The sequence below is a fragment of the Pongo abelii genome, chromosome 10, assembly GCF_028885655.2.
Source record: "Pongo abelii isolate AG06213 chromosome 10, NHGRI_mPonAbe1-v2.0_pri, whole genome shotgun sequence".
NCBI lineage: Eukaryota > Metazoa > Chordata > Mammalia > Primates > Hominidae > Pongo > Pongo abelii.
Genome location: NC_071995.2, coordinates 19,961,904 through 19,989,232, shown reverse-complemented (window position 1 = coordinate 19,989,232; position 27,329 = coordinate 19,961,904). Strand labels below are relative to the sequence as shown.

At 35.8% G+C, this 27,329-nt stretch overlaps 1 protein-coding gene across 24 annotated transcripts in view; it reads right to left on the bottom strand.

Annotated features, from left to right (window-relative positions):
- PLEKHA5 (pleckstrin homology domain containing A5) overlaps positions 1-27,329 on the bottom strand; it is a 242,398-nt gene that overhangs the window by 111,743 nt on the left and 103,326 nt on the right. For 23 of the 24 annotated variants that reach the window (XR_008511852.2, XM_024256698.3, XM_054526907.2 and 20 more), the window contains exons 4-7: positions 9,181-9,264; positions 8,040-8,160; positions 5,674-5,778; positions 2,209-2,281 (exon numbers count right to left, since the gene is read on the bottom strand). Coding sequence is in view for 22 of the 24 variants with exons in the window: in XM_024256698.3 (XP_024112466.2) it covers positions 2,209-2,281; positions 5,674-5,778; positions 8,040-8,160; positions 9,181-9,264 (383 nt within the window). In the remaining 2 variants the exon portion in view is untranslated. Of the gene's footprint in view, positions 1-2,208; positions 2,282-5,673; positions 5,779-8,039; positions 8,161-9,180; positions 9,265-17,669; positions 17,753-27,329 lie in introns of those variants that run through there. The other variant, XR_008511853.2, reaches the window with a different exon arrangement.

The following is a 27,329-nucleotide window of genomic DNA, read 5'->3' as shown; positions in this document are numbered from 1 at the left end:
CTCAGCACAGTACTCAACCAATAGTAAATATGCAAAAAAATATATATAGGCTATTATGATCTCACTGAAATCTGATTATTTCAACTTAAAACCTAACATTTCTTATTGATAAAATAGTAAAAATGTATAATATCATATACTTCTTTCCAACAATCTGCAGAGCAGTCATCTGAAATGAGTTAAATGGTATTTTTCTTGTTTCTACAGTTTCTTCTTTTTTATATTCCTCCTGTCTGGGAAACTACTAAAATTAATAAATACATTGCATATAAAATGCAGGTGGTTAATAATAAGGAATCTCAGACTCAGCATGGCTTGTTTTTTTTTTTTTCCAACTTCTATTATAGGTTCAGGGGTACACATGTGGATTTGTTACAAAGGTAAATTGCGTGATGCTGAGGTCTGGAGTACAAATGAATCAGTCTCCCAGATAGCACAGTACCCAGCTGGTACTATGGTCAGCCCTCCCCTCTCTTGTGCTCCCCAGTGTCTACTGTTCTCATCTTTATATCCATCAGCATGGCTTCTGATTCACTTTTACATTTTTCAAATATGATCAAAAGCTTTCCTATTATAGTAAAAGTGATGAGTCCCACCTTTCCCTGAGCAACAACAATAGCAAATTACAAGGAATTCAGTGGTTTTTGTTGCAAATTAACATCAATAAATTCTTGGCTGGGCATGGTGGCTCACACCTGTAATCCCAGCACTTTGGGAGGCTGAGGTGGGTGGATCATTTAAGGTCAGGAGTTTGAGACCAGCCTGGACAACATGGTGAAACCCCGTCTCTACTAAAAATACACACAAAAAATTAGCTGAGTGTGGTGGCGCGCACCTGTAAACCCAGCTACCTGGGAGGCTGAGGGACAAGAATCACCTGAAACTGGGAGGCGGAGGTTGCAGTGAGCCAAGATTGCACCACTGCACTCCAGCCTGGGCAACAGAGCAAGACTCTGTCTCAAAAACAAAACAAAACAAAACAAAAAAACCCCCAACAAATTTTTGTATTAGAAATTTAAAATATTAGAAATAATAAACATTTCTTGTTATAAGCAGTCCATAAATATACTGAAAAAGAGATGAAAAGAGAAATTATAAGCTTAAGGATAATGCCTGAAATACAACTCCTAACTTTCTGAAAGAGTAAGAAAACCCCTAAGGAAAATTGTAGAGTAAGCTTAGCATTTAACTAAAGACAATACCACAATTGCAGGCTAAGGAACATCTCTATGACAAAATGCAGTTTTATAGGGTTGGTTAATTCTGACTCAGCAGTAATTCTCAACTACAGTTTGCAGATGGAAACAATTCTAGTAATTCCAAATTTTGAAGGTTAACGTATTATAATGCTTCAATACACAACTATAAATTTTGCTACTGGTCTTAGGGCAGTCAAAAAATGTAAAAACTGCTAATCAGTTCTAAAACTCTATTATATCTCATAAGTTATACTTCTCGAGAAAAGTCATAAATTATTAATTATGGGTTGACAATCTAATTCTTTCATGATGGTTTACAACCAAAGTTTAAAGTAGAGAAGAAAGAGAGATTATCCAGATTCATGATTTTATACTATAGCTGAGGCAGATTTTTCTGGAGAGTGCCCCCTAGGTATGCCTTTCATTGGCAGGTAACAACTTTGTAGTATCTTGTAGTATCTAAGAGATCCATGTGGCATATGAAACATCTCTGGATTTTTATTTAAAACTGAATTAATAATTTACTAACCAGAGAAAGGCTATCAGTGTTTGGTCAAAAAAAAAGTTCAAAATGAAATTTGTATTTCACTTTTTTCATTTGCCATTACATGATAGTAGTCCCTAATATTCTAATATCATTTGCTGGGGAGCAGAATTGGGTGCTTGAAGGACCCATAAGCTAGATCTGACAAAACTGACATGTGAAAAGAACCTCCTCAAACTAAGGATTGTATCTATTAAGCACCGAATTAAAGAGCAGCATTATAGAGCAAAGATTAGGGAAGCTGAACCAAAACTCAGACCAAACACGGTCTGAGGCACCATATTTACTCTACCATGACCCCAAGACTAAGAATGATACGTCAAAGAAGAAAAAATCTGTTTGATACTATTTGCTGATAATAAAATAGCACACAGAGTTACAGTACTTATTTTTTTTTAAAGTATCTGATACTTATATTACATATCAATTACAAAATAATACACTAAGATAGTAGGGTAAACTTACCTCTATAATAAAAGAGGCAAAGGTCAGAAAGCACAAACCAGCGTTTCTTCCACAATTTCATGCCAGTACTGTCCTAGATTAAATCAGCATATTTAAGGATTATTTCTCAAACAATAAAAACTCACATGTGCATTTATTTATTTATTTATTTATTTTTATTTTTTTGAGATGGAGTTTCGCTCTTGTTGCCCAGGCTGGAGTGCAATGGCGCAATCTCAGCTCACTGCAACCTCTGCCTCCCGGGTTCAAGCGATTCTCCTGTCTCAGCCTCCAGAGTAGCTGGGGTTACATGCGTCTGCCACCATGACAGGTTAATTTTTTTTGTATTTTTAGTAGAGACAGGGTTTTACCATGTTGGTCAGGCTGGTCTCTAACTCCTGACTGGGGTGATCCACCTGCCTTGGCCTCCCAAAGTGCTGGGATTACAGGCTTGAGCCACTGTTCCTGGCCTTGTGCATTTATTTAAACTTTTAAAACAAGGTATGTTTGATACATGTGTAATATAACCTAACTAAAAGGCCAATTAAAAATTTGGAGGTAGTTTTCTAGGGCCTTAAGATATTCCCAACTAGACTGGTCTCCGAAAATACCATCATGCAAAAGGAATATATTAAGGCAATTTGATTTGGCTTCGTATTTGTAAGCAATATGGAATTCACTCTTCTCAACACAAACATCTGCTAGGATGAGAATAATGTAACCATGCAGCAGTGCATGCATTCTGGTAAACCAGATTTAATAAATATGTTAATCTTCAACAAGAAGAAAAATATGTGGATTGAAATTATTCCAAAGGTAATGTGATTTAAAATGACTGTGAATAAAGAAACCTTAATATACAAATACGTTTCATAAACATTTTTCTTCTTACCTCTATAGTTTGGGATTTGCTTATCATGCAAAAAAGAGACTATTTGGCAGCTATTTCTAAGTAATTTAGTTCATTAAAATATCAGGCTCAAACAAAATCAGAATTTTAATAAAAATTACTTTCCCATATGCAATGTAGCAAACTTGGAAGCAAAAATTAAACAAATACCAAAAAAAAAAAAAAAAAAAAGAAAAAAGAGAGGCCAGTTTGGATGTGCATTGATTATTTCTAAATTTATTTCTAGCTGTGAGTAATGACTTTAGAATTATAGAAATTAACATGGGTAAAATCTTTCAAAATAAAAGATTTGGCCTTAAAATTGACAGCTATACCAAAAAAGAGACCAAAAAAAAAAAAAGAAAAAATTAAATGGCAAATGATATCTTCAATTTTTTTTTTTTTTCCCGAGACAGTCTCACACTGTCACCCAGGATGGTGTGTAGTGCTACAATCTCAGCTCACTGCAACCTCTGCTTCCTGGGTTCAAGTGATTCTCGTACCTCAGCCTCCCGAGTAGCTAGGATTACAGTCATGCACCACCACAGCTGGCTAATTTTTGTATTTTTGGTAGAGACAGGGTTTCTCCACGTTGGCCAGGCTGGTCTTGAACTCCTGTCCTAAGGTGATCCACCCACCTTGGCCTCCCAAAGTGTTGGAATAACAGATGTGAGCCACCACACCCAGCCATCTTTAATTACTTAATTATATTCTTTCTTTAGTACGGATAAGGGACACTGTAAACAAATATGTGTCACACACATATTACAAAATAAACACTTTTTTTTTTGGAGACAGGGTCTTGCTCTGTCACCCAGGCTGGAGTGCAGTGGCATGATCATACCTCACTGCAAGCTCAAATCCTGGGCTCAAGCAATCCTCCCACCTCAGCCTCTGGAGTAGCTGGGACTACAGGTGCACAGCACCAGGTTAATCTTTTTTAAGTAGAGATGAGGTCTCACTATGTTGCCCAAGCTGGTCTTGAACTCCTGGGCTCAAGTGATTCTCCTGCCTCAGCCTCCCAAAGTGCTGGGATTACAGGCGTGAACCACTGTACTCGGCCCAAAATAAACACTTGTTAGAGAAGCTACTTGGTAATACTTTTGCAGTGCTAAATTAACCAAGAGATCAAGAAATAAGAACAAGAGCTATTTTAAATAAGGAATGCCATTAGGCTATTAGGCTCAGTTTTGCACTGAAATAGCTGATCATAATTTGGACTTATTAGAAAGACTAGCTGGAAAATACGGAGAAAATTTTCTATTAGAAACTGGGCTGGGTGTGGTGGCTCACGCCTGTAATCCCAGCACTTTGAGATGCCAAGGTGGGTGGATCATTTGAGGAAAGGAATTCAAGGCCATCCTGGCCAAGGTGGTGAAAACCCGTCTCTACTAAAAATAAAAAAATTAGCTGGGCAGTAGTGGCACATGCCTGTAATCCTAGCTACTTGTGAAGCTGAGGCAGGAGAATTGCTTGAGCCTGGGAGGCGGAGGTTGCGGTGAGCTGAGATCACACCGCTGCCCTCCAGTCTCGGCAGGTGACAGAGTAAGATCCTGTCTCACAAGAAAAAAAAAAAAAAAAAAAAAAGAAACTAAATGTGCAAAAACCTTTTAGCCTGGAAAGCCTAAATATCAGGTGGTTAAAATATAGTCAATGATCTTTCAATAAAAATTATGACTCTTAATAAATATCATTAGGTCACCTGAAAGCAATTAGCAATATTTAACAGAATAAACTGACACCAATGAACTAATATTTAACTTGCTTTGTATCATCTGTACGTATGTAGAATCAGAGAGAAAGAAAAAAGCCTTGAAGATTGAGGATGTCGCCTCAGTTATCTACCAGTCACTTATCTGAAACCTAGCTGCAAACTGGGAAGTAAATAGCCTCTATGTAATCGAAATGATGTCAAAATCCAAGGAAGTAATGTACATACATCTTTACTAATTCCAAAACTAATAAAGTTCCAAAAGAACTGAGATAGCAAGTTCCCCAGTCAGTGCAACAATATAAACCCCAACTTATCAGGACGCCTGAGAGTAAACCCTGTACGAGCAAATTAAAAAGAAAAGAAAAAAAAAATAACCATAAAACATAAGAGGAAGAAAGAATAATCTCATATTATAGAATCAAAAATATGAAAAAACTCAGAAAAATCTGAAATTATTGTAAAATTTCTGTATAAAGGGGGGAAATATACAACTGTATATTTCTCTAACAATTTTTATATCAATAGAAAAATACCCTTGTATTAATATTTAGTTATTTCAATTTTGACATTTTAAAAATATTTCTGTCAGGATACTTTTACCATGCTATTTCTAACATTTTCATACAGCATATATTTAATTTTAAATCTAGAAATACCCATAACAAACACACAATCTCTGTTGTAAGTAATGTCCACTCCTTTTTCTGTCTTCACTGTTCCCTTGATATTCTTCAGGGGTAACAAGCAGTCAAATAACCTGCATGGCTTCTCCATAGTTACTTCTTAATTTTATGATTTTATAGAATTGTCTTAGGTACATTCAGTTTAAAAGGTTCCTTCTAATTCTGTCTTTTGTTTCATATCAAATAGAAAAAAAAAATACCTGTTTATAAAGCCAACCTCGTCTGACAACCGGTGCATTAGGATTCCTTTTAATTGAATTTGACCTCTTTCCAAAATTATGAACTTTTTTTGAAGCTCGTGAAGTCTAAATAGAAAAAGAGCATGACAGATAATGTGGTATTAATGCCTAGAGATTTGAGCTTATTTTCCTCTTAAAATTTAATCTCTTTTCAGATTTTCCCAAGACTTGCAGGACTTAAATCTTTTCAGAAAAATTATTAAAATTCTGCTTTTGCTGGGTTAGTTTTTTGAAGTGTAAGAATTCCGCACCAAAAATTTTTCCCCCAGGATATCACAAGTTTTACAATCTTTCCTTTAAAATCTGGATAGGATATACAATTTTTAGAAACACAGAGTATGTGGCAGTATTTTGTCCTACCTGCTATATAAAATGAATAGATCTTGAGTAAAAACTGTTAACAAATCTTTAAGAATAAACCAAACGACAGAACTTTTCCCTTTATATCTGCATTTAATAGTGCACGTTCAATTAAAGAAAGTTAATAGCACTCAGTCTGAGGAGAAATATACAGATATTAAATATAAACAAATATATCACATCAAGTCAAAACAAGACGGGAAGGATCTGCTTAATGTGATGTACTGTTTTCTTTTTTATGGACAACTCTGAACTTAAACTAGACAGATGGGGTTTACTGGATTCTTCAAAATACACATAAGGATATACAGTCTTTAAAAATACTGCTATGGTTACCATGAAGATTTATTTTGGCAGGAATCATAGTGGTGACCAACAAACATGAAAACAATGAAGCTATAAAGTAACATAAAATTATCTCTTACTTTTCTACTTGTTCAGAATCTTTGGAAATCTAGCATACTTCATTAGAATTTTGTTTTGGGAAGCTTTCATTAGTATATAAGAAAATTTTAAGGCCCAATATCAACAAAATTTTTCCTAAAGCATGTTTTCTTGATAGATTTTCGTTTACTTTCAAACAGGTAATGCTTAAAAACAGTATAAAACTCAAACGACACAAAAAGATACACAAAGATCAACCTACTCCCTCTTGGGCTCCAGCACCCAGCTAGCCCCACTTGCAACTGTGTGGCAACCAATATCACTGTATGTGTGTGTCTATCTATCTAAAATAATTGTTCTCATGCTTAATGAGTATTTTTCTGAAATGACTGCATATTTTAATATCCACTCTTCTGTTCCATTATTTCTTGGAGCTCACTATATAAACCGAATGCCTATTTACCCATACTGTTGTTAGTGTGCTGTGTTATGAAACTTTCTGACCTTTGGAAATCTGTAGGTGAAAATGGTGTCTTTTTCCGGTTTTAATTAGTATTTTTCATATTACGGATGAGGCTGAGCATCTTTTTTCATATATTTAAGAGTAAATTCCATTTTCTTTCCTGAAAACTGATTTCATATAATTTTTCCATTTCCAAACTGGCTCATAAGCCCTTTTCTTATTGATTCACAGCACTTCTTTAATTATAAGGAAATTATTCTTTAATTGTTATATGAATTACAGATACTCTGCATGGATAATAATTACGTGTGGTTGAATTTCTCATTATTTTATATTGCTACTTCTGAGTTTTATGTCATATTTAGAAAGCCTATCTGCATTCTGAGCTTTTCTTGTTTTTTTTTTTTTTTTTCAAATCTTCCATTGCTTTTTTCTTAGTTTTGTTTTTAACATTTCAACAACTGATCCATCTAGAAAATTTTTGGTGTAAAGTGTGAGGAACAGATTCAACTTTCTTTCAAGACAATGACCTAGTGGCTCTCAATCCATTCATCAATTTCTCCAGATTTTAATTAAAATATACTCATAAAGCATTATGCTCAGTTAGCCTGTTGGATTTATGTTACTTAATAATCAGAAATTATTTATATTATTTGAAAATTTATATTCATTTATAATCTCCTAACAAAATTTTATTTCAAAAACCTTAACTGGCATCTAAAATACTATTATTATAGTTATCTATTTCCTTACAATAAACATAATTTACTATTACAATGGTTTTGCTGAAAAATGTTTTCTCAATCTAAGCATTCTTATAGTCAGATAATTTGATTTCTAGGCTATTACATGAATAATCACCTTTAAAACTTAAGTGTGTCCATTCTCTCTCACAAATATCAATATATTTCTAAAATTATTCCAAATTTAAAAATTTAAGTCACTGAATTACAATCTTATTACTTTGTATTTCAGGCTGTTGCTTCTTATATCAATTACCTCCAAATTCATGTAATAATAAAAATGTAATTATTATTCTATACTTTTAAGTCCATTATGGTTAACGGTATAGATACTGTTTACTCCTTATCAATAATTAATATAAAGCAAAATAACTTACTCTGCCTACAGGGCTCATTGGATGCACTGCATAATCTGAAGTCACGTTATAGTTAGAAGCTTCATTTATCATACTTATTGGTCGTTCCTTCTTTTCTTCAGATGTCATGGTTGCAACAGTCCTGAAAATATATGTCAAAATGCTAGAACTTGCTGTGTATGTAACCCACTTTATAATTACACTTCTCTACAGTTAACAATGCGAGTGTCCTACTTTTTCACAGTACTTGGATCCTAGTTACTCTAGAGTCAGGCCTTAATACTTACAACAACTTTAAATACAGCTAACACTTTTTCTAAGCCAAAAATACATTATTATCATGTTTATTTATTATTATTTTTTAAGACAAGAGTCTCACTCTGTTGCTCAGGCTACAGTGCAGTGGCGCAATCTTGGTTCACTGCAGAATCTGCCTCCCAGGTTCAAGTGATTTTCCTGCCTCAGACTCCTCAGTAGCTGGGACTACCGGCACGCGCCACCATGCCCGGCTAATTTTTCTATTTTTTTAGTACAGTTAGGGTTTCACCATGTTGGCCAGGCTGGTCTTGAATGCCTGACCTCAAGTGATTCGCCCACCTTGGCCTCCCAAAGTGCTAGGATTACAGGCGTGAGCCACCGCGCCCGGCCTATCATGTTTATTTATAATAGGCATTATTGCAGATATTCTACTTGGTCATCCAACTGAAAAATTAAAAATGATTATAAGATTATTCTAATTTTAAAAACAATAACAATTTCAGTAACTAACTCTGTGAATAGCTTTATAGTATAATACATGCTTTGATGCTTATAAAACTCTTGTGAAATAGTAATTACCACTATCTGATTTAAGGATGAGAAAACTGAGTTCAAATTAGTTTAATAATCTAACCATTTACACAGTTTCTCTAAGCTTGCATCCCGGGTTCCTGAGCTTACTGCGTTTGAAGTACTATAAAAACAGCTTCTGAAATTACATTCTTCATGAAAAAAATGTTTAAGTCAGGTTTCTATATGACACATTGTGAACAGCTGGCATTCTGTTATTATACTTGACTACAAATGTCCAGATAAGAAAGCTGTTAAATTGAAATATAAATAACAGCAATTTCAAGGCTAACCCAATTTTGAATACAGGCATTCCATGAAACTCTTTACTTACTGTTCATTCACTACAAAAATACAATTGTCCTGTGATGGTTGTCCTGTGACTGGATGTTTGCAGGTCACTTTCCTTTCATTATGGCTGAAAAAAGAAGAAAAGAAAAACAGAACATGTAGGTATTTAAAATGCCCATTTATTTATTGTAACATTAAAGTTAGTCTACAAAGGAAATGAAATTCAAACTCCCAGCCTTTTCTTGTTTTTGTTTTTGAGGCGGAGTTTTATTCTTGTCGCTCAGGTTGGAGTGCAATGGCACGATCTCAACTCACTACAACCTCCGCCTTCTGGGTTCAAGCAATTCTCCTGCCTCAGCCTCCCGAGTGGCTCGGATTATAGGCACCCACCATCACGCCCAGCTAATTTTTTGTATTTTTAGTAGAGACGGGGTTTCACTATGTTGGTCAGGTTGATCTTGAACTCCTGACCTCAGGTGATCCACCCGCCTCGGCCTCCCAAAGTGCTGGGATTACAGGCGTGAGACACGGTGCCTGGCCACCAGCCTTTTGAGATTCCTAACTATATCTTCCCTGCTATCTATTGGGAGTGTATATGTGTGCAAATGTTACTTATATTTTTACAAAAAAGTTAAATGCATCCCTTCTCACTCTGGCCTCAATCCTTTTTCATTATTTTATAAACAAAGGTAAGTTGTAGGCCAGGTGCCGTGGCTCACGCCTATAATCCCAGCACTTTGGAGTGCCAAGGAAGGTGGATCACTTGAGGTCAGGCGTTCAAGACCAGCCTGACCAACATGGTGAAACCCCATCTCTATTAAAACTACAAAAATTAGCCAGGTTTTGTGGCGTGTGCCTGTAATCCCAGCTACTCGGGAGGCTGAGGCAGGAGAATTGCTCGAACCTGGGTGATGGAGGTTGCAGTGAGCTGAGATTGTGCCGTTGCACTCCAATCTGGGTAACAGAGTAAGACTCTGTCTTCCAAAAAAAAAAAGGTAAGTTGATTTGGCTGTTTGGCTCTTTACCCTGCATTGTAAAATACAATGATTACTGTATTTTATACTTCATAGGTGGGTTATGAAAAGTTAAGTATGAGTGTCTACCTACCTCCACCGTTTTATGGTCCAACATGGGTGCATTACAGAGTACTAATGCCAAATTCATAAATGGAAAGAAAACCTAACAGTACTACTATATGGGCACCAGTACCTTAAAAAAATAGAAGGTTCTGAAACAGGAATAATTTACAGTGTTTCTGTTTTACAAAATAACCCTTATATAGATAATGTAATGAGATTAATTTTTTGACACTTGAGGAAGGTATGTTGTAGAAAAAAAATGAAATCTGAAGGAGAAGCAAAAATCTCAAGTAAATGAAATGTGGAAACAACAACAAAAACAAAGAAAAATCTGTTATGTCTACTGAAAAAAATTGCTTTGAATTGTTATGACTATTTTTGGAGAAAAAGATGTTTGCCTAATAAATAGTATTCTTTCTTGGTTGAGTGATAAGATTAAGGTCTTCAACTGTCTTTCTGAATGAAAGAAGGAAAAAAACCCTATTTATTTAAGCCAAAAATACTAGATGCTCAAAATAACATGCAATATATATTGATATATTAAATAGTCTATAATAATTTTTATCAGGTCATATACAATAATCTGTTAACAGAGACCTATCATTGACATGCCTGACATTAGAAAATTTACCTTGTAAGGTCTGTATTGAATATTAGTTTTCTTTTGTTAATCTTAAAATATTAGTACACGTGCTCTGTATGGTGATAAGTCTATAACCACAACTGCAAACTTCCAGGTAAATTTCATATGCTTAAATTCTTTTTCCAAATCCTAGTTTTCATATTTTTTTGGGTAACTCAATACCCTGAAACTTTATCCATTAAATAAAATGGAAACGGTATTAATATAAAGATATAAAGTTTTTGAAAAGTTCCATATGGACTATTGTAAGAGTAGAATGATTAATGAAACACAGTGTTTCTATTAGTCCTTAGATCAAGTGGTCTAAGAAGCACACAGAGGCATCTGTTAATATTTAGAACCATGTTAATAGATACAGCACTTGGCACCCTGGGAGGCGGCTGGCTCACTGTTAGGTCCTGACCATTGTCCTTGGCACAACAGAGGAGTGACTGCTCAGGACCCACAGGAAGGGCAGGGAAGGGAAGACAATGATTCTAGCCTTTTCTCAATTCTACCAAAGCCTGTCTCCTGTATTATTACAGATTCTGTGTTTTCATCTTAGATCTGCCATTCTTTTCTGCATTTCACAAGTTTTTTTTTTTTTGATGGGCCTCAAAATTCAGATCAAGAGAATCATCAGTTCTGCTATAACGCTTGCTGGAACTGTTTCAACATGATTTGTATGTTAAAGGAACAATCTGAGCGTAACACAACTTGGCACTTGCTTATGCATGATTTTATCTGTGAGAGACTCTAGATGGATGCAAAAAACTGGACCCAAGAAAACCCAGCCACGTAGGAATACACAACATGTATATCTGCACACACCTCAAACATGTACCAGCTACTTCAGTTCACTGCCTGTTTTATGAAACACACCTATCCGCATCTGGTGATACAACTTTTTTTCTTTTCTTTTTTTTTTTTTTGAGACAGAGTTTTGCTCTGTTGCCCAGGCTACAGTGAAATGGCGCAATCCCAGAGCACTGCAACCTCCGCCTCCTGGGTTCAAATGATCCTCCTGCCTCAGCCTCCCAAGGTAGCTGGGATTATGAGCGTGTGTCACCATGCCTGGCTAATGTTTTCCATTTTTAGTAGAGATGGGGGTTTTGCCATGTTGGCCAGGCTGGTCTTGAACTCCTGGCCTCAAGTGATCCATCAGCCTTGGCTTCCCAAAGTGCTGGGATTACAGGTGTGAGCCACCGCGCCAGGCCTACAGCTTTCAATGCAATTTCAGATAACCTTCCTCCCAACACTTCCCAATAATTCACATGCTGAAACCCTTTCAGCACCCAGTTACTTTCACAAGCAAACTGTGGGTCTTTTTCAAGGCCAAATGTCATATTTATTATGCTACCATTTTTATTCGGTTCCTATCTTTATTCCTATGTGTCACTAATGAAGTTTTTGAGTGGTGTGCTCCTAAATCCATTTTCCCCCCAAGCCCTGTGTCTTTTGTTTCCAGATTGTGCATGATGAGGTGATTTTTAGGGACACACATGCTATATTTTTGCAAAACATATTGCACTACTAAATTACAAACTAACATATCACTATCCTATTAAAAATGCATTAGAATTTTAACAGACACTGAAACAAGGTGTCACTTAAAAAATTCTTGCCAGATATTTTATGCTTAATAAAAACTGAAAATAAAAAAGTATTTAAAAAAATTGTATTTCTAGAAGAATCCTTATAAAAAGGATAAAATTCACGTCTTTATTTTTTTTTTATTTTATTATCTTTATTTTTTGAGACGGAGTTTCACTCTTGTTGCCCAGGCTGGAGTACAATAGCACGATCTCAGCTCACTCCAAGTTCCGCCTCCCAGGTTCAAGCGATTCTCCTGCCTCAGCCTCCCAAGTATTTGAGACTACAGGCATGCACCACCACGCCTGGCCAATTTTGTAGTTTTAGTAGAGAGGGGTTTCACCATGTTGGTCAGGCTGGTCTCAAACTCCTGTCCTCAGGTGATCCACCCGCCTTGGCCTCCCAAAGTGCTGGGATTACAGGTATGAGCCTCTGCGCCCGGCCAAATTCAGGTCTTGATATAAGACATACCTATGGTCACAGAACAAACTAATTCCCACCTTGTCTCTGTAGTCACTGTGGCCTAGTAGGAAGTCCAAACTTTTCTAAATACAATGCCAGTGTTTACCTACTCTTACTTCCAGACTTTTAATGTATAGGTCTAGACAAGTGGTTCTCAATTGGGTGATTCTGCCTCCAGGTGAGCATTTGGCAATCCCCGGTAACATTTTGAATGTCGTAACTGGGGAAATGTTACTGGTGTCTAGTGGGTAGAGGCCAGGGTGCTGCTAAACATTTTATAATGCAGAGCAGAGCCCTCCATGTCCAAATAAACCTCCAGAAACGTCAGCAGTGCTGAGAGTGGGAAGCCCTACACTAGGCTATCATAACCCTTAAAATAACTGACTCTACTGAATAAGAAAAGCAGTATTTACTATTCGTGTTCCTGTATTTCTCTAAACACAACAGAGGTAGCAGAAAACAATGGCAGTTGAGAGCACAGTTTCTGAAATCAGACTACATAGATTTGAATCCCAGCTCCTCCACTTAATAGCTAGGTGATCTCTGGCAACTTTACCTCTCTCTGTCTCAACTGAATAAAGGCAGCTATGTCACAGGTTATTCCTTCATTTAGTCAACATATACATGTATATACACACAAATATTTTCATAAATATAAGATCTATATAGACATATATTTATATACAGTAGTCCTCCCTTATCTGTGGTTTTGCTTTCTATGGTTTCAGTTACCCTCAGTCAATTGCCATCCAAAAATATTAAATAGAAAATCCCAGAGATAAACAATTCATAAATTTTAAATTGTGAGTTGTTCTGAGTAGTGTGATGAAATCTCTCTCCATCCTGCTCTATCCCATCTATGATGTGAATCATCCCTTTGTCCAGTGTCTCTAAACTGTCGATGCTACCTGCCCCATTAGTTACTTAGTAGTTGGCTTGGTTCTCAGATTAACTGTTGAGGTATTGCAGTTTTTGTGTTCAAACAACCTTTACTTTACTTAATAATGACACCACCCCACCCCCCAAAGTACAAGACTAGTGATGCTGGTGTGCTGTTACACTTTTATTAGTTATTGTAGTTAAACTTTTACTGTGCCTAATTTTTTAAAAAACAAGAGATGGGGTCTTGCTGGGTTGCCCAGTCTGGCCTCAAACTCCCGGGCTCAAGTGATCTTCCTACTTTGGTTTCCCAAACTGCTGGGATTACAGGTATGTGTCAGCATGCCTGTCCCATTGTGCCTAATTTATAAATTAAAATGTATCATAAAGCAGTGAGAAAAACATAAAAAATCCTTGCCCTCATGGAACTTACTTTATAATGGAGCTGTAGAAAATAATAAGCACTTGATAAATGTTATTTACAATTATTATGAACTGCAGGACGTTCAGTATATGTCATCATTATATTAGTATTTGGTCAATTATTTAAATTAAAAGTTTAACTTCATGCCTACCCATACAGTCACGTGTCACTTAACTATGGTAATACATTTTGTTTGTCTGTTTCATCATACTCAACTCCAACTATGATGATACATTCTAAAATATATTAGGTGATTTTAGTTGTGTGAATATCATAAAGTATACATACACAAAGCTAGTTGGTACTGCCTACTATAAAAATAGAAAATATATTTATATATAAACCTAGGCTATATAGTATAGCTTATTGCTCCTAGGATAAAAACAGGTATGGCATGTTACTGTATTGAATACTATATGCCATTGCAGTATAATGTTAAGTATTTGTGTATCTAAATATATCTAAACATAGAAAAGGTACATTAAAAAGTATGGTATTATGCCTGTAATCCCAGCACTTTGGGAGGCCAAGGAGGGTGGATCACTTGAGGCCGGGAGTTCGAGACCAGCCTGGACAACATGGCGAAACCCTGTCTCAACTAAAAATACAGAAATTAGCCAGGTATGGTGGCGCACGCCTGTAATCCCAGCTACTCTGGTGGCTGCAGCATGAGAACTGCTTGACCCCAAGAGGCAGAGGCTGCAGTGAGCTGAGATAGCGCCAATGCACTCAAGTCTGGGCAAAAAAGTATGGTATTAAAGATTAAACACTCTATCCCTCAGGCCATAATGCAGTGATGTGAACACAACTCTCTGCAGCCTCAACCTCCCAAGTTCACGCTGTCCTCTTACCTCAGCCTCTCAAGTAACTGGGACTAAAGGTGCACACCACCACACCTACCTAATTTTTAAAATAGCTACTTGGGAGGCTGAAGCAGGAGGAAATGTTTGAGCCCAGGAGTTCGAGTTAAAAGGAAGGTGTTTTTTTTTTTTTTTTTTTTTTGACAGTCTCACTCTTGTTCCCCAGGCAGGAGTGCAATGGCGTAATCTCGGCTCACTGCAACCTCCCCCTCCCGGGTTCAAGCTATTCTCCTGCCTCAGCCTCCCGAGTAGCTGGGATTACAGGCGCCTGCCACCACGCCCGGCTAATTTTTGTATTTTTAGTAGAGACGGGGTTTCACCATGTTGGCCAGGCTGCTCTCGAACTCCTGACCTCAGGTGACCTGCCCTCTAAGTTTCCCAAAATCTCCCTGGCCATCTTTCTCAAGAATCTCACTAGTCAGAGATAGGAGATTCCATGTCTAATTCAACCAACGGCAAAATAAGTGGGACTACTATGGTGAGCGAGCTAACGCCAGTCAAAATTCACAACTTTGTGGCCGACCTAGAGGAAACTGAATAAAATGCAGTTATATTATAATAGCAAGGAAAAAGGGGAAGGAAGAGGCTATTAGCTAGGAAATATTCTGTTTTCTTAGACAAAGCAACTTACATATGGTCCAAAGAAAATATCTGCGCTAGCATATTCAAAAGTAGATTTCTCTTGTTTTATACGGTAAAAGAAGAAAATGGTTTTACTAGTTTCTTGCTTTGGGAAGGTAAAATGGTAATTCAACCTGAACTTCAGACCTTTAGAGATTTTGTTTCTACCTTCAGAAAAATGTTTTAATGTTTTGGCTACACAATGACTACCTTTCATAATGCAATTCTTCCTTGTGGGAGCATGTGTTTTTGGTGGGGTTTTTTTTTTTTTTTTTTAAATCTCTATTTCATGGGCAACTTCAGTGACAAAGCAGTTAAAATCCACTCTGCTTTTTAATCCAAAATCCACTCTGCTTTTTTAAAAGAATATTGAAATTGCTATTAACATATTGCCAATAACAGCCAATACTATTCTTCTGAGTGATACATTACAGTCAGGCAAAGCAAGCTTTATTATGCAGTGTTTCATATATGTAACCATGGTAATATCGTTGAAAATGTATCTACTGTGCAAAACGAGTAATACATATTTTAGAATCCCACAGAAGAGATTTCAGTTGTTTCTTACTAAACTCAGATGTGAACCCATTTATATGATTTGCTCTGAATCATGTATTTCCCTTAAGGGAAAAAGAGAAAGATTTAATTTAGTTTAAGAAAAATAGAATAGCATAGTGGTTTGGCAGCTGCCATTTGGCAATTCTTCTGCCACTCCTGGCAACAAAAGCCAGTATCATGACTTGGACTTTTATAAAGGCCCAACCCACAAAAGCTGCCACATATCCACAATAATGTTAGACTGGAGTGGGGCAGAAGAGGTGTGGAAACTATGGAAGCTATTGTATTTCTCTATGAAGAAAACTATGCAGCAAAAAGCTCAGATGTGTGCTTTTAACTTGTGTTTTCAGTATCCTTCTAGTGAAACCAAAAAGAGTACTATAATTTTTAACTATAATTTACTAGATTCTCAAGTTGGCCTTAGTTTCATTACTCTATAAAAAACAATTACACTCTCTAGCTTGCCTTAAAATTGAAGAGCTCTCATCAACAGAAATCACACAGTGTCTTGTAATTTTGCAACTCAAACAATCAAATCTTAATTAGGTTTAAAATACATGTTTGTAGCAGCCATTTAGTTATTAAATCAATTCAGCCTATGCTAGTCAAGTGATTTAAAAATTATTATTAAATATAAAATTTCTTAATGTTTTACATAGATAACTTTTAATTTGCTTTCATTGTAATAAAAAGGAGAAAAATATCCTGTTGAAATCTGGCTGCCACAAAGACTGTTTCTGCAATTTATTTTTAAACTGAAAATACGCTGGCATAGAAAATTGTGCCTACAATTAAAGGCAATGTTTTAAGAACAAAAGAAAAATATTAAAAGTGCTTTGCCTTTCTTGAAACTGAATTCTTGAGTCTTTTTTATGTGAAGCAATAACCACTGAGTTAGCAATCTCAAAGATTGTAATTTTTTTTGAGGGGTAAAACATGAAAAGTATATATTTCCTTTCCCCACATTTAGTTCTAAATGCCATTTGCCTTTAACTTAGAACTAACTGCTTCCAGACATCCTGCTCAAACCTCAATGTTTCATTTACCCACCATCTACAAATTCTCCTTAAGGTCTTAACCCTTTATTTTCTATTCTTTCTCCTCTCATCATTTAGAAAACAGATAATTTCTAATTTCTTGGGGGAAAAGAAGGGATTAATCAGGTGTGAAAACCTCACTCATCCTCACCTCCAGCAATAAATATTATGATCACCACCATAACAGCTACCCTCAAGCATTTCAGTGCTACTCACATATTCAGCTGTCATATAATGGCCTTGACAATCCTCACAGAGCCCATTTGAGGTAGGTGTTAGTATTTGTAGTTTATGAATACATAAACTGAGGCTCATAGCATTTAGAAGGTTGCCAGAAGTCATACTCCAAGTAGGAGTGCCTCCAAGGCTTGAGCTGCTCTCCTTTTCAGATCCCAACCTTTCAACAGCTGCCCCTTTCTCCAACTCTTCCACAGCCAATGAGACTTCTCAGTTCTGCCTTTCATCTTCTGTTCAACGACACTAGAACAGAATAAAGCCATACTTTCCTTAGAGGCCCTTTTCCTTCTTCCGCTGACAGCAGATGTGCCATGCACATGCTGCCTCTCTCACTGCTCCTCTTCCCTCCTCCTCTCATCTCACTGCCTACCATCACCCCAGGATCATTTCTATCGGAAGCACAGTAATGAAAGCTTTCCCAATTCCAGTTTAATTTTAAACCCAATGCCTCTCATCCTTGGAAGCTTCACAATCATTTCCTACTCTTAGCTGTTCAGACAAAATTACCACCAAAACAGATTTAGAAATGTTACCTCACATTTCTACCATTACAGGTATCAAATAATTTAAATACAAATAATAACAATTGTAAAGCATGTGTTGCACCCAACAGGAACTGAAAATCTTGCTTGACTCAGAGGAGATGACTTAAACCCCAGTGAGAAAATATGAGTATGATGTAACACTGTAAGTACAAAGCTAAAACCATTATTATAGAATTAAGAACATTAAGGGGAAAAAAATTAAATGTTCAAAACATAAAAAGCTCACGTATCAACTCACCTGTTTTAGGATTTGGTTTTTCACTGATAATTTCTAAGTTATCTTTCTTAAAAACTCTCTTAAATAAAACCAGCATACACATTAAGAATCTACAAAATGGGCTGGGTGCGGTGGCTCACGCCTGTAATTCTAGCACTTTGGGAGGCAGAGGCAGGTGGATCACCTGAGGTCAGGAGTTTGAGACCACTCTGGCCAAAATGGTGAAAACCTGTCTCTACTAAAAATACAAAAATTAGCCAGGTGCAGTGGTGCCCATCTGTAGTCCCAGCTACTAGGGAGGCTGAGGCATGAGTATTGCTTGAACCCAGGACGCGGAGGCTGCAGTGAGCCAAGATCGTGCCACTGCACTCCAGCCTGGATGACAGAGTGAGACTCTGTCTCAAAAAAACAAAAAACAAAAAACAAAAAACAAAAAAAGGAACTTACAAAATGAACACCTTTTAATGAATTTAAAGCAATTTTGAAAGTAATGTAAGAATGATTCAATTAACACCATGCTAGTTAAAAACAAAATGTACCTATCCCATCCATCCCGAGTATTATGGCACAGTTACATTTTAGATCACTTGATAAATTAAAAGCAAAAGTGCTTAACATAATTTAGATAATTCTTTCACCTGTAAGTAATTTGAGTGAATCTGAACTTAACCATTTAAGAAAATGGGAAGGTTAACTGGTACTATACGGTTAAAACAGAAATATGATTCTTAAAATGTACACACTAATTTGCCAAAGTAATTTTCTGCCAAGTATTCAAGAATTAAGTGATATTGACTGCTAATAACATCTCAGCCACTGTGCAGGCGCATATGGTTCTAAGACTCTCTTTTTTTTAAAAAAAATTGTATGTATTAATCTTTACAATTTATTTTTCTTTTCTTTCTTTTTTTTTTTTTTAGACGGAATCTCACTCTATTACCCAGGCAGGCTGGAGTACAGTGGTGTGATTTTGGGCTCAATGCAACCTCTAACTCCTGGGTTCAAGCGATTCTCCTGCCTCAACCTCCCAAGTAGATGGGATTACAGGCACCACCACCATGCCCAGCTAATCTGTGTATTTTTAGTAGAGACGGGGTTTTGCCATGTTGGCCAGGCTGGTCTTGAACTCCTAGCCTCAAGTGATCCACCCGCCTTGGATTCCCATAGTGGTGGGATTACAGGCATGAGCCATCACACCCAGCTATTTCTACAATTTATTTTTCAACTGAAAAATTGAGACAGTATGTATTTATCATGTACAACATGACTCTCTTAACAGCATCTGAATCCACCTCATTGTAACAAGACTCTTCACTATTGAGTCTATCCTCCAAGCTGAGCTTCAACTTTTTTCTGTAGAACAGGAATCAAAACCAAAAAACCAAACCAGCAGCACAACAAAACCCCTACCTCTTTAAAAGGATAAAGTATCTGGTTACACACCAAGGCATATTAGCTGGATCTAATAGAGTCCTCACCATATAATAGCTGAACTTGAATGTGTTAGTAGAATCAGATTTCTTAAAAACAAATAAATTATGTCACTTCCTTGCTTTAAATAATTGTTGGCTCTCTACATCATCTTTAATGTGAAGTATAATGGCTTGCATACAACTATAATTTAATGAATAAGGAACACTGACAATGTGATCCAAGGTTAAAGTTTACTGTTGAATGATATATGGAAAAAGCACTTATAAAGCCACATAACAGAATAAAAATGCTCACAGGGTATATTTTAGTGGGTTAAAAGAATACTTACTCGAAAAGTTGCAGAGTCACTTGTATAAAAATATTGTGTCACAAGTCTTACTGACTTTCAAAATATAACTGGGCAGAACCCTAACTCAGAAACATTTCAATAATCAGAAATATTCTTGTCATCTAAAAGCAATAACATGGCATTCAAAAATATACATAGCCTGTAATCCCAGCACTTTGGGAAGCCGAAGTGAGAGGACTGCTTTAGGCCAGGAGTTTGAGGCTAGCCTGGACAATAAAGGCCCTGTCTCTTAAAAAAAAAAAAAAAAAAAGAAATTAATAATAATAATATTAAAACTTAGCCAGGTGAGGTGGTACATCCCTGTAGTCCCAATTACTCAGGAAGCTGAGGTGGGAGGATCCCTTAAGCTTAGGCGTTCAAGGCTGCAGTGAGCTACGATGGTGCCATTATGCTCCAGCCTGGGCCACAGCAAGACCCTGTCTTTAAAAAAAAAAAAAAAAACAAAACTCCCTAATGAATGCTAATTTGTAATATTTTATTGTAACATGCATTATATAGAAGTTTATTATACCTTTGGGAAGGAAGCAAAAGGCAAATTAGAAAAAGTTTAAGTATCCACTCTTTTGCGTGTGGTCACACTCCACTTTAGAAAGTTAACCAAATTATAACCTATACATAAATTACCACACAATTTGAAGAGATCCAATTATTTTATTGTAGATAAAACACATTCTTTCCAATAGAGTCAAACTGACAGAGTAACAGTTCAATTCAAAAGGGAAAAAACTGCTAATCACTTATTCCTTATCGTGCAGTATTCATTTTCATATGCTGCATGAGCTTTAAACAATTTCTTCAAGAATAAAAAAGTAGCTGACTCATAAGTCAAATGATATTCCTATGATACAAAAAGATTTTGTAAAAAACGGTTGGCTTTCTTTCAAAATAGCTATCTCGTAGCATAACAAATACTTTTATTCATTCTATATGTGCTAGGCACTGGTGACACAGCCTTAATAATATTACAAATACAAATAAACAAACATGAAGAGTCACGTAACCATAAACAAAATACAAAGGGGAAACCGATTAGGGATTGATCTTGCTTAGAAAGGAAAAGAGCAGAGAAGGCATCCCGGAAGTGGCTACCATTTGAATTGAGCCTGGTGGAATCGGCGGGATTAGTCAGATGTGGCTGGAGTTCAGCACAGACTGAAGCTGGCTAGGGCACAAAGAAATGTGGTTGAAAATCTAGGCTTTGACTAACAATATGTTTATGTATATAAAATGTGTTATATAAGTTTTGAAACAATGTATTTGCTCCCCTCCTAGGTTTTCTTTTACTTCAATTCCAAAATAATATATTTGTTAAAACTCTGAAAAGGCCCAAATAGTAATGCACTTTATGTGATGCAAACAACACTTAATTTAGGTTCAGTTTAGTCAACAAATCATTACCCTCAAGCACTGAGAAATTTCTCACTTGCAGATGAGGCACGAGTGGGACAGAAATCCAACCCAGAATAGCAGGGTAAGTAACCCAATTCCTATAGCAGTGACATTGTGAACAGAGTGGGCAATAACTAGAGACATGGGGGGAAATCCAATGGCCATTACAGGACACTGTGATGGCAATATTTTACTCTGGAGACACATTTCCTTCCAGCAGAGCACAACGCAGGGCATGCTATCAACAGGCTAGTTAACTAGCAGGTTTTGATCATCAGAGTGAAGATGGAATCTCTACAATGCAAAGATCAAGATATCCTCCTCAGGTATTTAACTTGCTTTGCCAATTCATTTCTTCGTGTTGAAATTATTTATTAAGCATCCTATATATACAAGGTTTTGTACTGTCTACCACAAGGAAACAAAAATATAGTTTAAGACTATAAGGGCCTTAAGAAATACTATTCCATCTGAGTTTACTAGGCTAAATTTCAAACAAAGAAGAGTAGCACAATTACACTTTTTCAAGCAGTGTATAGTATTGGTGGAAGGTGTTCCTCAAAGCATACCTTATTCACTGGAAAACAGACAAGTGCTGTTTTACTGCTTTATTCTTGAGTAAAATTTTTAGGTTAATTTCAAGTTATCCCCACAGCTCTGCTCATTGCCCTCTTCTTTTATTGTTTTTTTTTTTTTTTTGCCAGATTTAATTTCCTGTTCATACAAAAAAAAGTTGAAATGGTTTCTCCTCACTTGAACTTTAGTAGCAACCCATGACCTATGATGTCATAATGTCTCAAAAACATCTTTGTTTAAAATGTATACTGAATATTCCAATTCATCATCACCATAGTAACTTACCGATTAAGTTTAAAATACAGACTTAAAGCCATGTTAAAACATTTTCAGTGGATTCAAGATAAATTTTAAAAGGGAACAGAAATATTCCTCTGTATAGTTAAATTGGGTAGAATCTTAGTTGGAATCTGAAAATTCTGCAACTTAAGGAAAAAATTGTGGATCTTAAATTAGGACTGTCAAGTCAAATAGAGCAAACTTGAAACCCTACTTCTATATTTCTATGCTTCTAAGTATAGATGTATAATATACTGGGAGTCATAATATGAAGCAGTTAGTGTTAATTCCTAAAACTTGTTATTCTTCTCACATTTACATATAAAAAGCTGATTTAGATCACTTCAATACCTAACTATATTATTCACAAAAAATATGTACAGCAAGTCATTCTTCAACTGCTTCAGAAAACTGAAGTGAAAATATTTAACATATTTAGTAAGAATTTCCATATCATGTTTTTCTCATCTAGACTTGAAAACTAGAGTGGCAAACAAACAAAAAACTAGAGTAGCACAATTATAAGAAAAAAAACTATTCTCTTTTTATTCTTTAAGAAAAAACTTTGGAAATTCTTCTAAAAGACCTTGAAATCACAACGCTGCTGCTGAAAATGCAAGAAAACAATTATGCCAGAAATGGCAAAATGTAAGACTTTATAGGCTTTTGTTTGTACAATATAAATAGAATGAAATTACAATAATATCATTAATCCCTATGAAATAGGGAAAAAGAATTTATAAGCAAAATAGCTATGTCTAAAATCAAAAGAAAAAGCTTACCCAACATAACCTACTTCTTAAACGAATGCTTTTAAAACAACAAAATCAATTTACATAGTACAATTCAAAGAAACATGAATTGATATTATTAATAATAAATCTTGCCTGGCCTCTACAATTAACAGCAGAACTCTTAATTTCTTTAAAAAATTAAGAAACTTCTTAATTTCTTTAAATGCTAAATAAAATATGATCTGTAATATATAATCTCCTGCCATTATATTGCTCTTAAATTTTAAGTCAATAAAGATTCCTACTTTGAATCATATCACCGAAATGGCCCAAATAATTGAAGAATTAAAGACATAGCAGCTTCTATTAATAAGTTTAGACTAGTGTTGATATACCTTAAAAAAATTATATAATGCATACTGTTAGTACCTCCACAGGAACATCTGAGGAATTATTCATCTAATTATCTTTGGAGGTCTAGGGGCAAATCAAGCATCTTCTCTGAGTAAGTTAAAAATAAGGAACAATAAGATTTTAAATAAAAATCTTTAGGTTTTAAAGCAATTTGTGACTACTATGTATTCATGTAGCCTAAAGTTAAGGAGAGACTAAGAGGAAGACATTTCCAATGCTCAAATCTTAAAATGTTTAAGCATTTGCAAACCTAATGAATATACTTATATTTCTACAACAAAACAATACTTTGTTTATAAAAATATTTATAGTATGTAAATCCTTTGCACTAGACATTGTGCCTGGCACCAGAGCTACAAAGATTATTTGCCATAGGATCATTAACTGAGGAAAAGGACTACTGTTCACTTAGCTATTAGCTATTTATTATTAATACATTAAAGTAACAAGAATTACTCACCAGCCTGCATCAAAATCACTTCTTAAAAGGATATTCAATTATAGGCAAAAAGGACACTGGAGTAAAAATAAGACTCAACTGCTTTGTCTTTGAGCTGTTCTCAGTGAGCACTGTGGAGATGAAGCACTGAGGAAGTACACTGTGGTTGTGAGGCTGGTCTGCCACTCTGGAAGTCTGACACCAGACTGACGTCACATTCAAACATGTCATTGCAGCCGCAAATTAAGCCAGCTCCTCCAGGAAGAATCTGTTGTGATTATGCATGCCTTCCAGCCATAAGAGTAAAATATGATTTCAATTCCCTTAAAATTGGCATATAGCATAGGATAAAACACCAAGATATATGGCTGCAAATAGTTACTGAAGAAAACGTTTACTGAGTATTAAAATAACCTTAGCTCTAAATAAATGCAAATTTCTTGTTTAAACTGTAAGCACACCAACTAAAATGACTCTAAAAAGTTTTTCCTGTTTTTTCCAAGATGATATATATTTGTTTCAAAAATTCAAGCAATAAAAGGTATATAAAAGGCTAAAATTGCCTGGAATTCCACCACCCAGAAGTGATGATGATGGTTGCTCAGTTTTATTGATCACTTACTATGTTAAGCACTGTACAAGTTCACGTGAGCCTCATAACCCAACAAGATAGATTCTATAGTAGTCATCTCCATTTTACTGAAGTAACTAAGGCACAAAGTAGTTAAGTAATTTGCCCACAGTCACAATGCTAATAAGTGATTAAATAGGATTCAAACCCAGGTAGAGTGCCTGCGCTGCCCAGACATTTGATTACCAAGGTATACTAACTAGCAGAAAAGATAAGAGTTGTTAACATTGTGGTGATATCATTTCAAACCAGAGTTTGTAATATAAACAGGTATTTATTCAACAGAAGGAAATAAAACTATACATATTGTTTTGCAACATGCTTTCTTTCACTCAACAATATGCTGTGGACAGGTTTCCATGTTAGCAATTACATTCCTAACTTTGCTTTTGTGATGACTGCTCAGATATCTTTGTGCTTTTCTGTGTTTAGCTATGTAGGATAATTCTCAGAAGTGGAACGGATAGGTCAAAACACGTGCATGTTTTCAACATTTACACACACTATCCTCCAAAAAGAGGTAACAATGTATATTTGTACCTCAGTGCATTAAATTTCTCCTTTCCCCACATCTCAGCTCATATTGAATACTGACAATTATTTTTCTTCTTTGCAAGAAAGCCATCGCACTGTTTTAACTGTGTGTGTCTATGTTCCAATTTAAAGTGAGGTTAAACCTTTCTTCATATGCCTATTCACACAGAAGGCAGTACAGCTTAAAGGTCAAAAGCACATCAGCTATGAAGTCAGATGACCCCAGTTCAAGCCCAGCTCCTTCTCTCAACAGTTTTCTGACCACAGGCAGGTTACTTAGCCTCCCCGTGACTCCATTTCCTTACCAGAAAATAAACATAATAATGTAATACTCATGAGATTTTTCTGATTATTGTATGAGAAAAACCATGTCAAGCAATTAGAACAGTACTTACCACATTGTAAGTGTTTAAACGTTGACTGACATTTAGTGGCTGACTGTATTTCTTCTACAGTTCATGCCCTTTACCCAAAATGGGGATTTTTAACAGTGTATGGGCAAACCATTTTACAAAACATATTGTACATACCTTGTTAGAATGCTACTGATATAAAAATTTTTAGATACCTCAATCTGAGTTGTCTTACAACTAAATCTAGCACGCAACATAACTGGTGCTAAAACAAATTCCTTTCATATGAAATTGCTGTAACAAAAATTAAAAATAGCACCTCAAGTTGAGAAAACAAAATTATTTCATCATGTAATTTGAAATATAGATAAGCAAGCCAACACAGTTTGCTATAACCAGAAGGATTTGCATATGTTTTAGAGAAGTAGTGATTCATGATCTTTCTCATTTTTTTCAGTGAAGGCTTTGCTAGTTTCAAATATGTTCAAGTTTAAACTCCTCATACAATAAAAGAAAACAAATCCATTCTCAGAAACATGAAAAAGAAGTCAATGAAACAACTTTTCCACAGTTCTAAAAGCCAAGGACAGCCCCCTTTAAAAAACATAAATCAGAGAAACTAAAAGATAATAAAAAACATAAACCATAACCTATAAACACTGTATGAAGATTAAAATATAGGAAGCTTACTATCCTTACCCCCAAATCAATTTGATCTTCTATTATATAATAAAGGCTTCACTGTTCTCATCAGACAGCTGTAACAAAACACCTCTAAAAACTTACTGAGAAGGAATTTTGTATTAACCTGGCAGAGCTGGTTTAGGTGTATTCACTGTTGTATATGCTATAAAATCACCCCATTTGAAGGCAGACATTTTTGTAATAAAATTGCAGCACAATGTTTGCATAATCACACAGTGGTATGGTGGTTCTGCATATGGCTGCCAGGAGAAAAACAATACATCGAATCAGCAGGGATGTGTCAAGAGACTCTGGAAGCTTATGAGGGATACTAACAAGCATCAAGTCAACGAAGTGTTTGGTTTATGAAGTTACCAGCAACCCTCCACAGCTTCTCTAGAACCTGTGAAGGTCAGGCCCTTTAATACAGCCACCGTTTACAGAAGGACTGCCACAGGGAAAACACAGTTGTGAAGGGGGGCATAAGATAAGGTCCCTACTCTCAAGGCCCTAACAGCCTGAAATGACAGTTTAATAAGAAGGAGAAAGAGCTGTAAACAGATCATTATAACACAACCTCATTTGTAGAGCACAGAAGAGGAAATGGCTAAATGCCTGGGGGAATCTGGAAAAGGCTTAACAAACTGACAGCTGACCTGACTGTTTCAAGAGGCGATTTCAGTTAGAGGTAGCAGTAGTTATAAAAGCGCAAATCTAAGATGTAATCTAAATTTTACATTTAAAAAGGATGTCCTGTTAAAGAGAAACTATTCATTTAAGGAAAAGAATAGGTTACAAATAGGGCAATTCTCACAAGTTCCTTGTAAAATTCTGCCCAGTTTTCCCCAAATGTCACTGATGGCAAGTTTAGCTTTCTCAATTCTGCCCAAACCACGTTCTAGGAAAAGAAGCTGAGGTAGACTGGGGATCAATGCTCCACTACTTCGTGAGAGCTAATAAACTTCTTTAAATCAAGGGGAATCCTAACTCTCAATTAATCCTGATTCTCTTTTCACGTTATCTCTATACTATTCGTCAGGAACAATGTTTCATTAAAAAGCCACAGAAAAAATCCAGTGAGGGCCTCCAAAGTATTCTCCACCAAATAACATGTTTCAGCACATTCCTCAGCAATATTTGTGATAATGACTAAAGATGTAATTGTGATATTTGTAATTTTTCAGCCTTTATGTTACTTTACTTCTCAGTGCCATTTAAAACTTTGACCACTCTGTTCTTCAA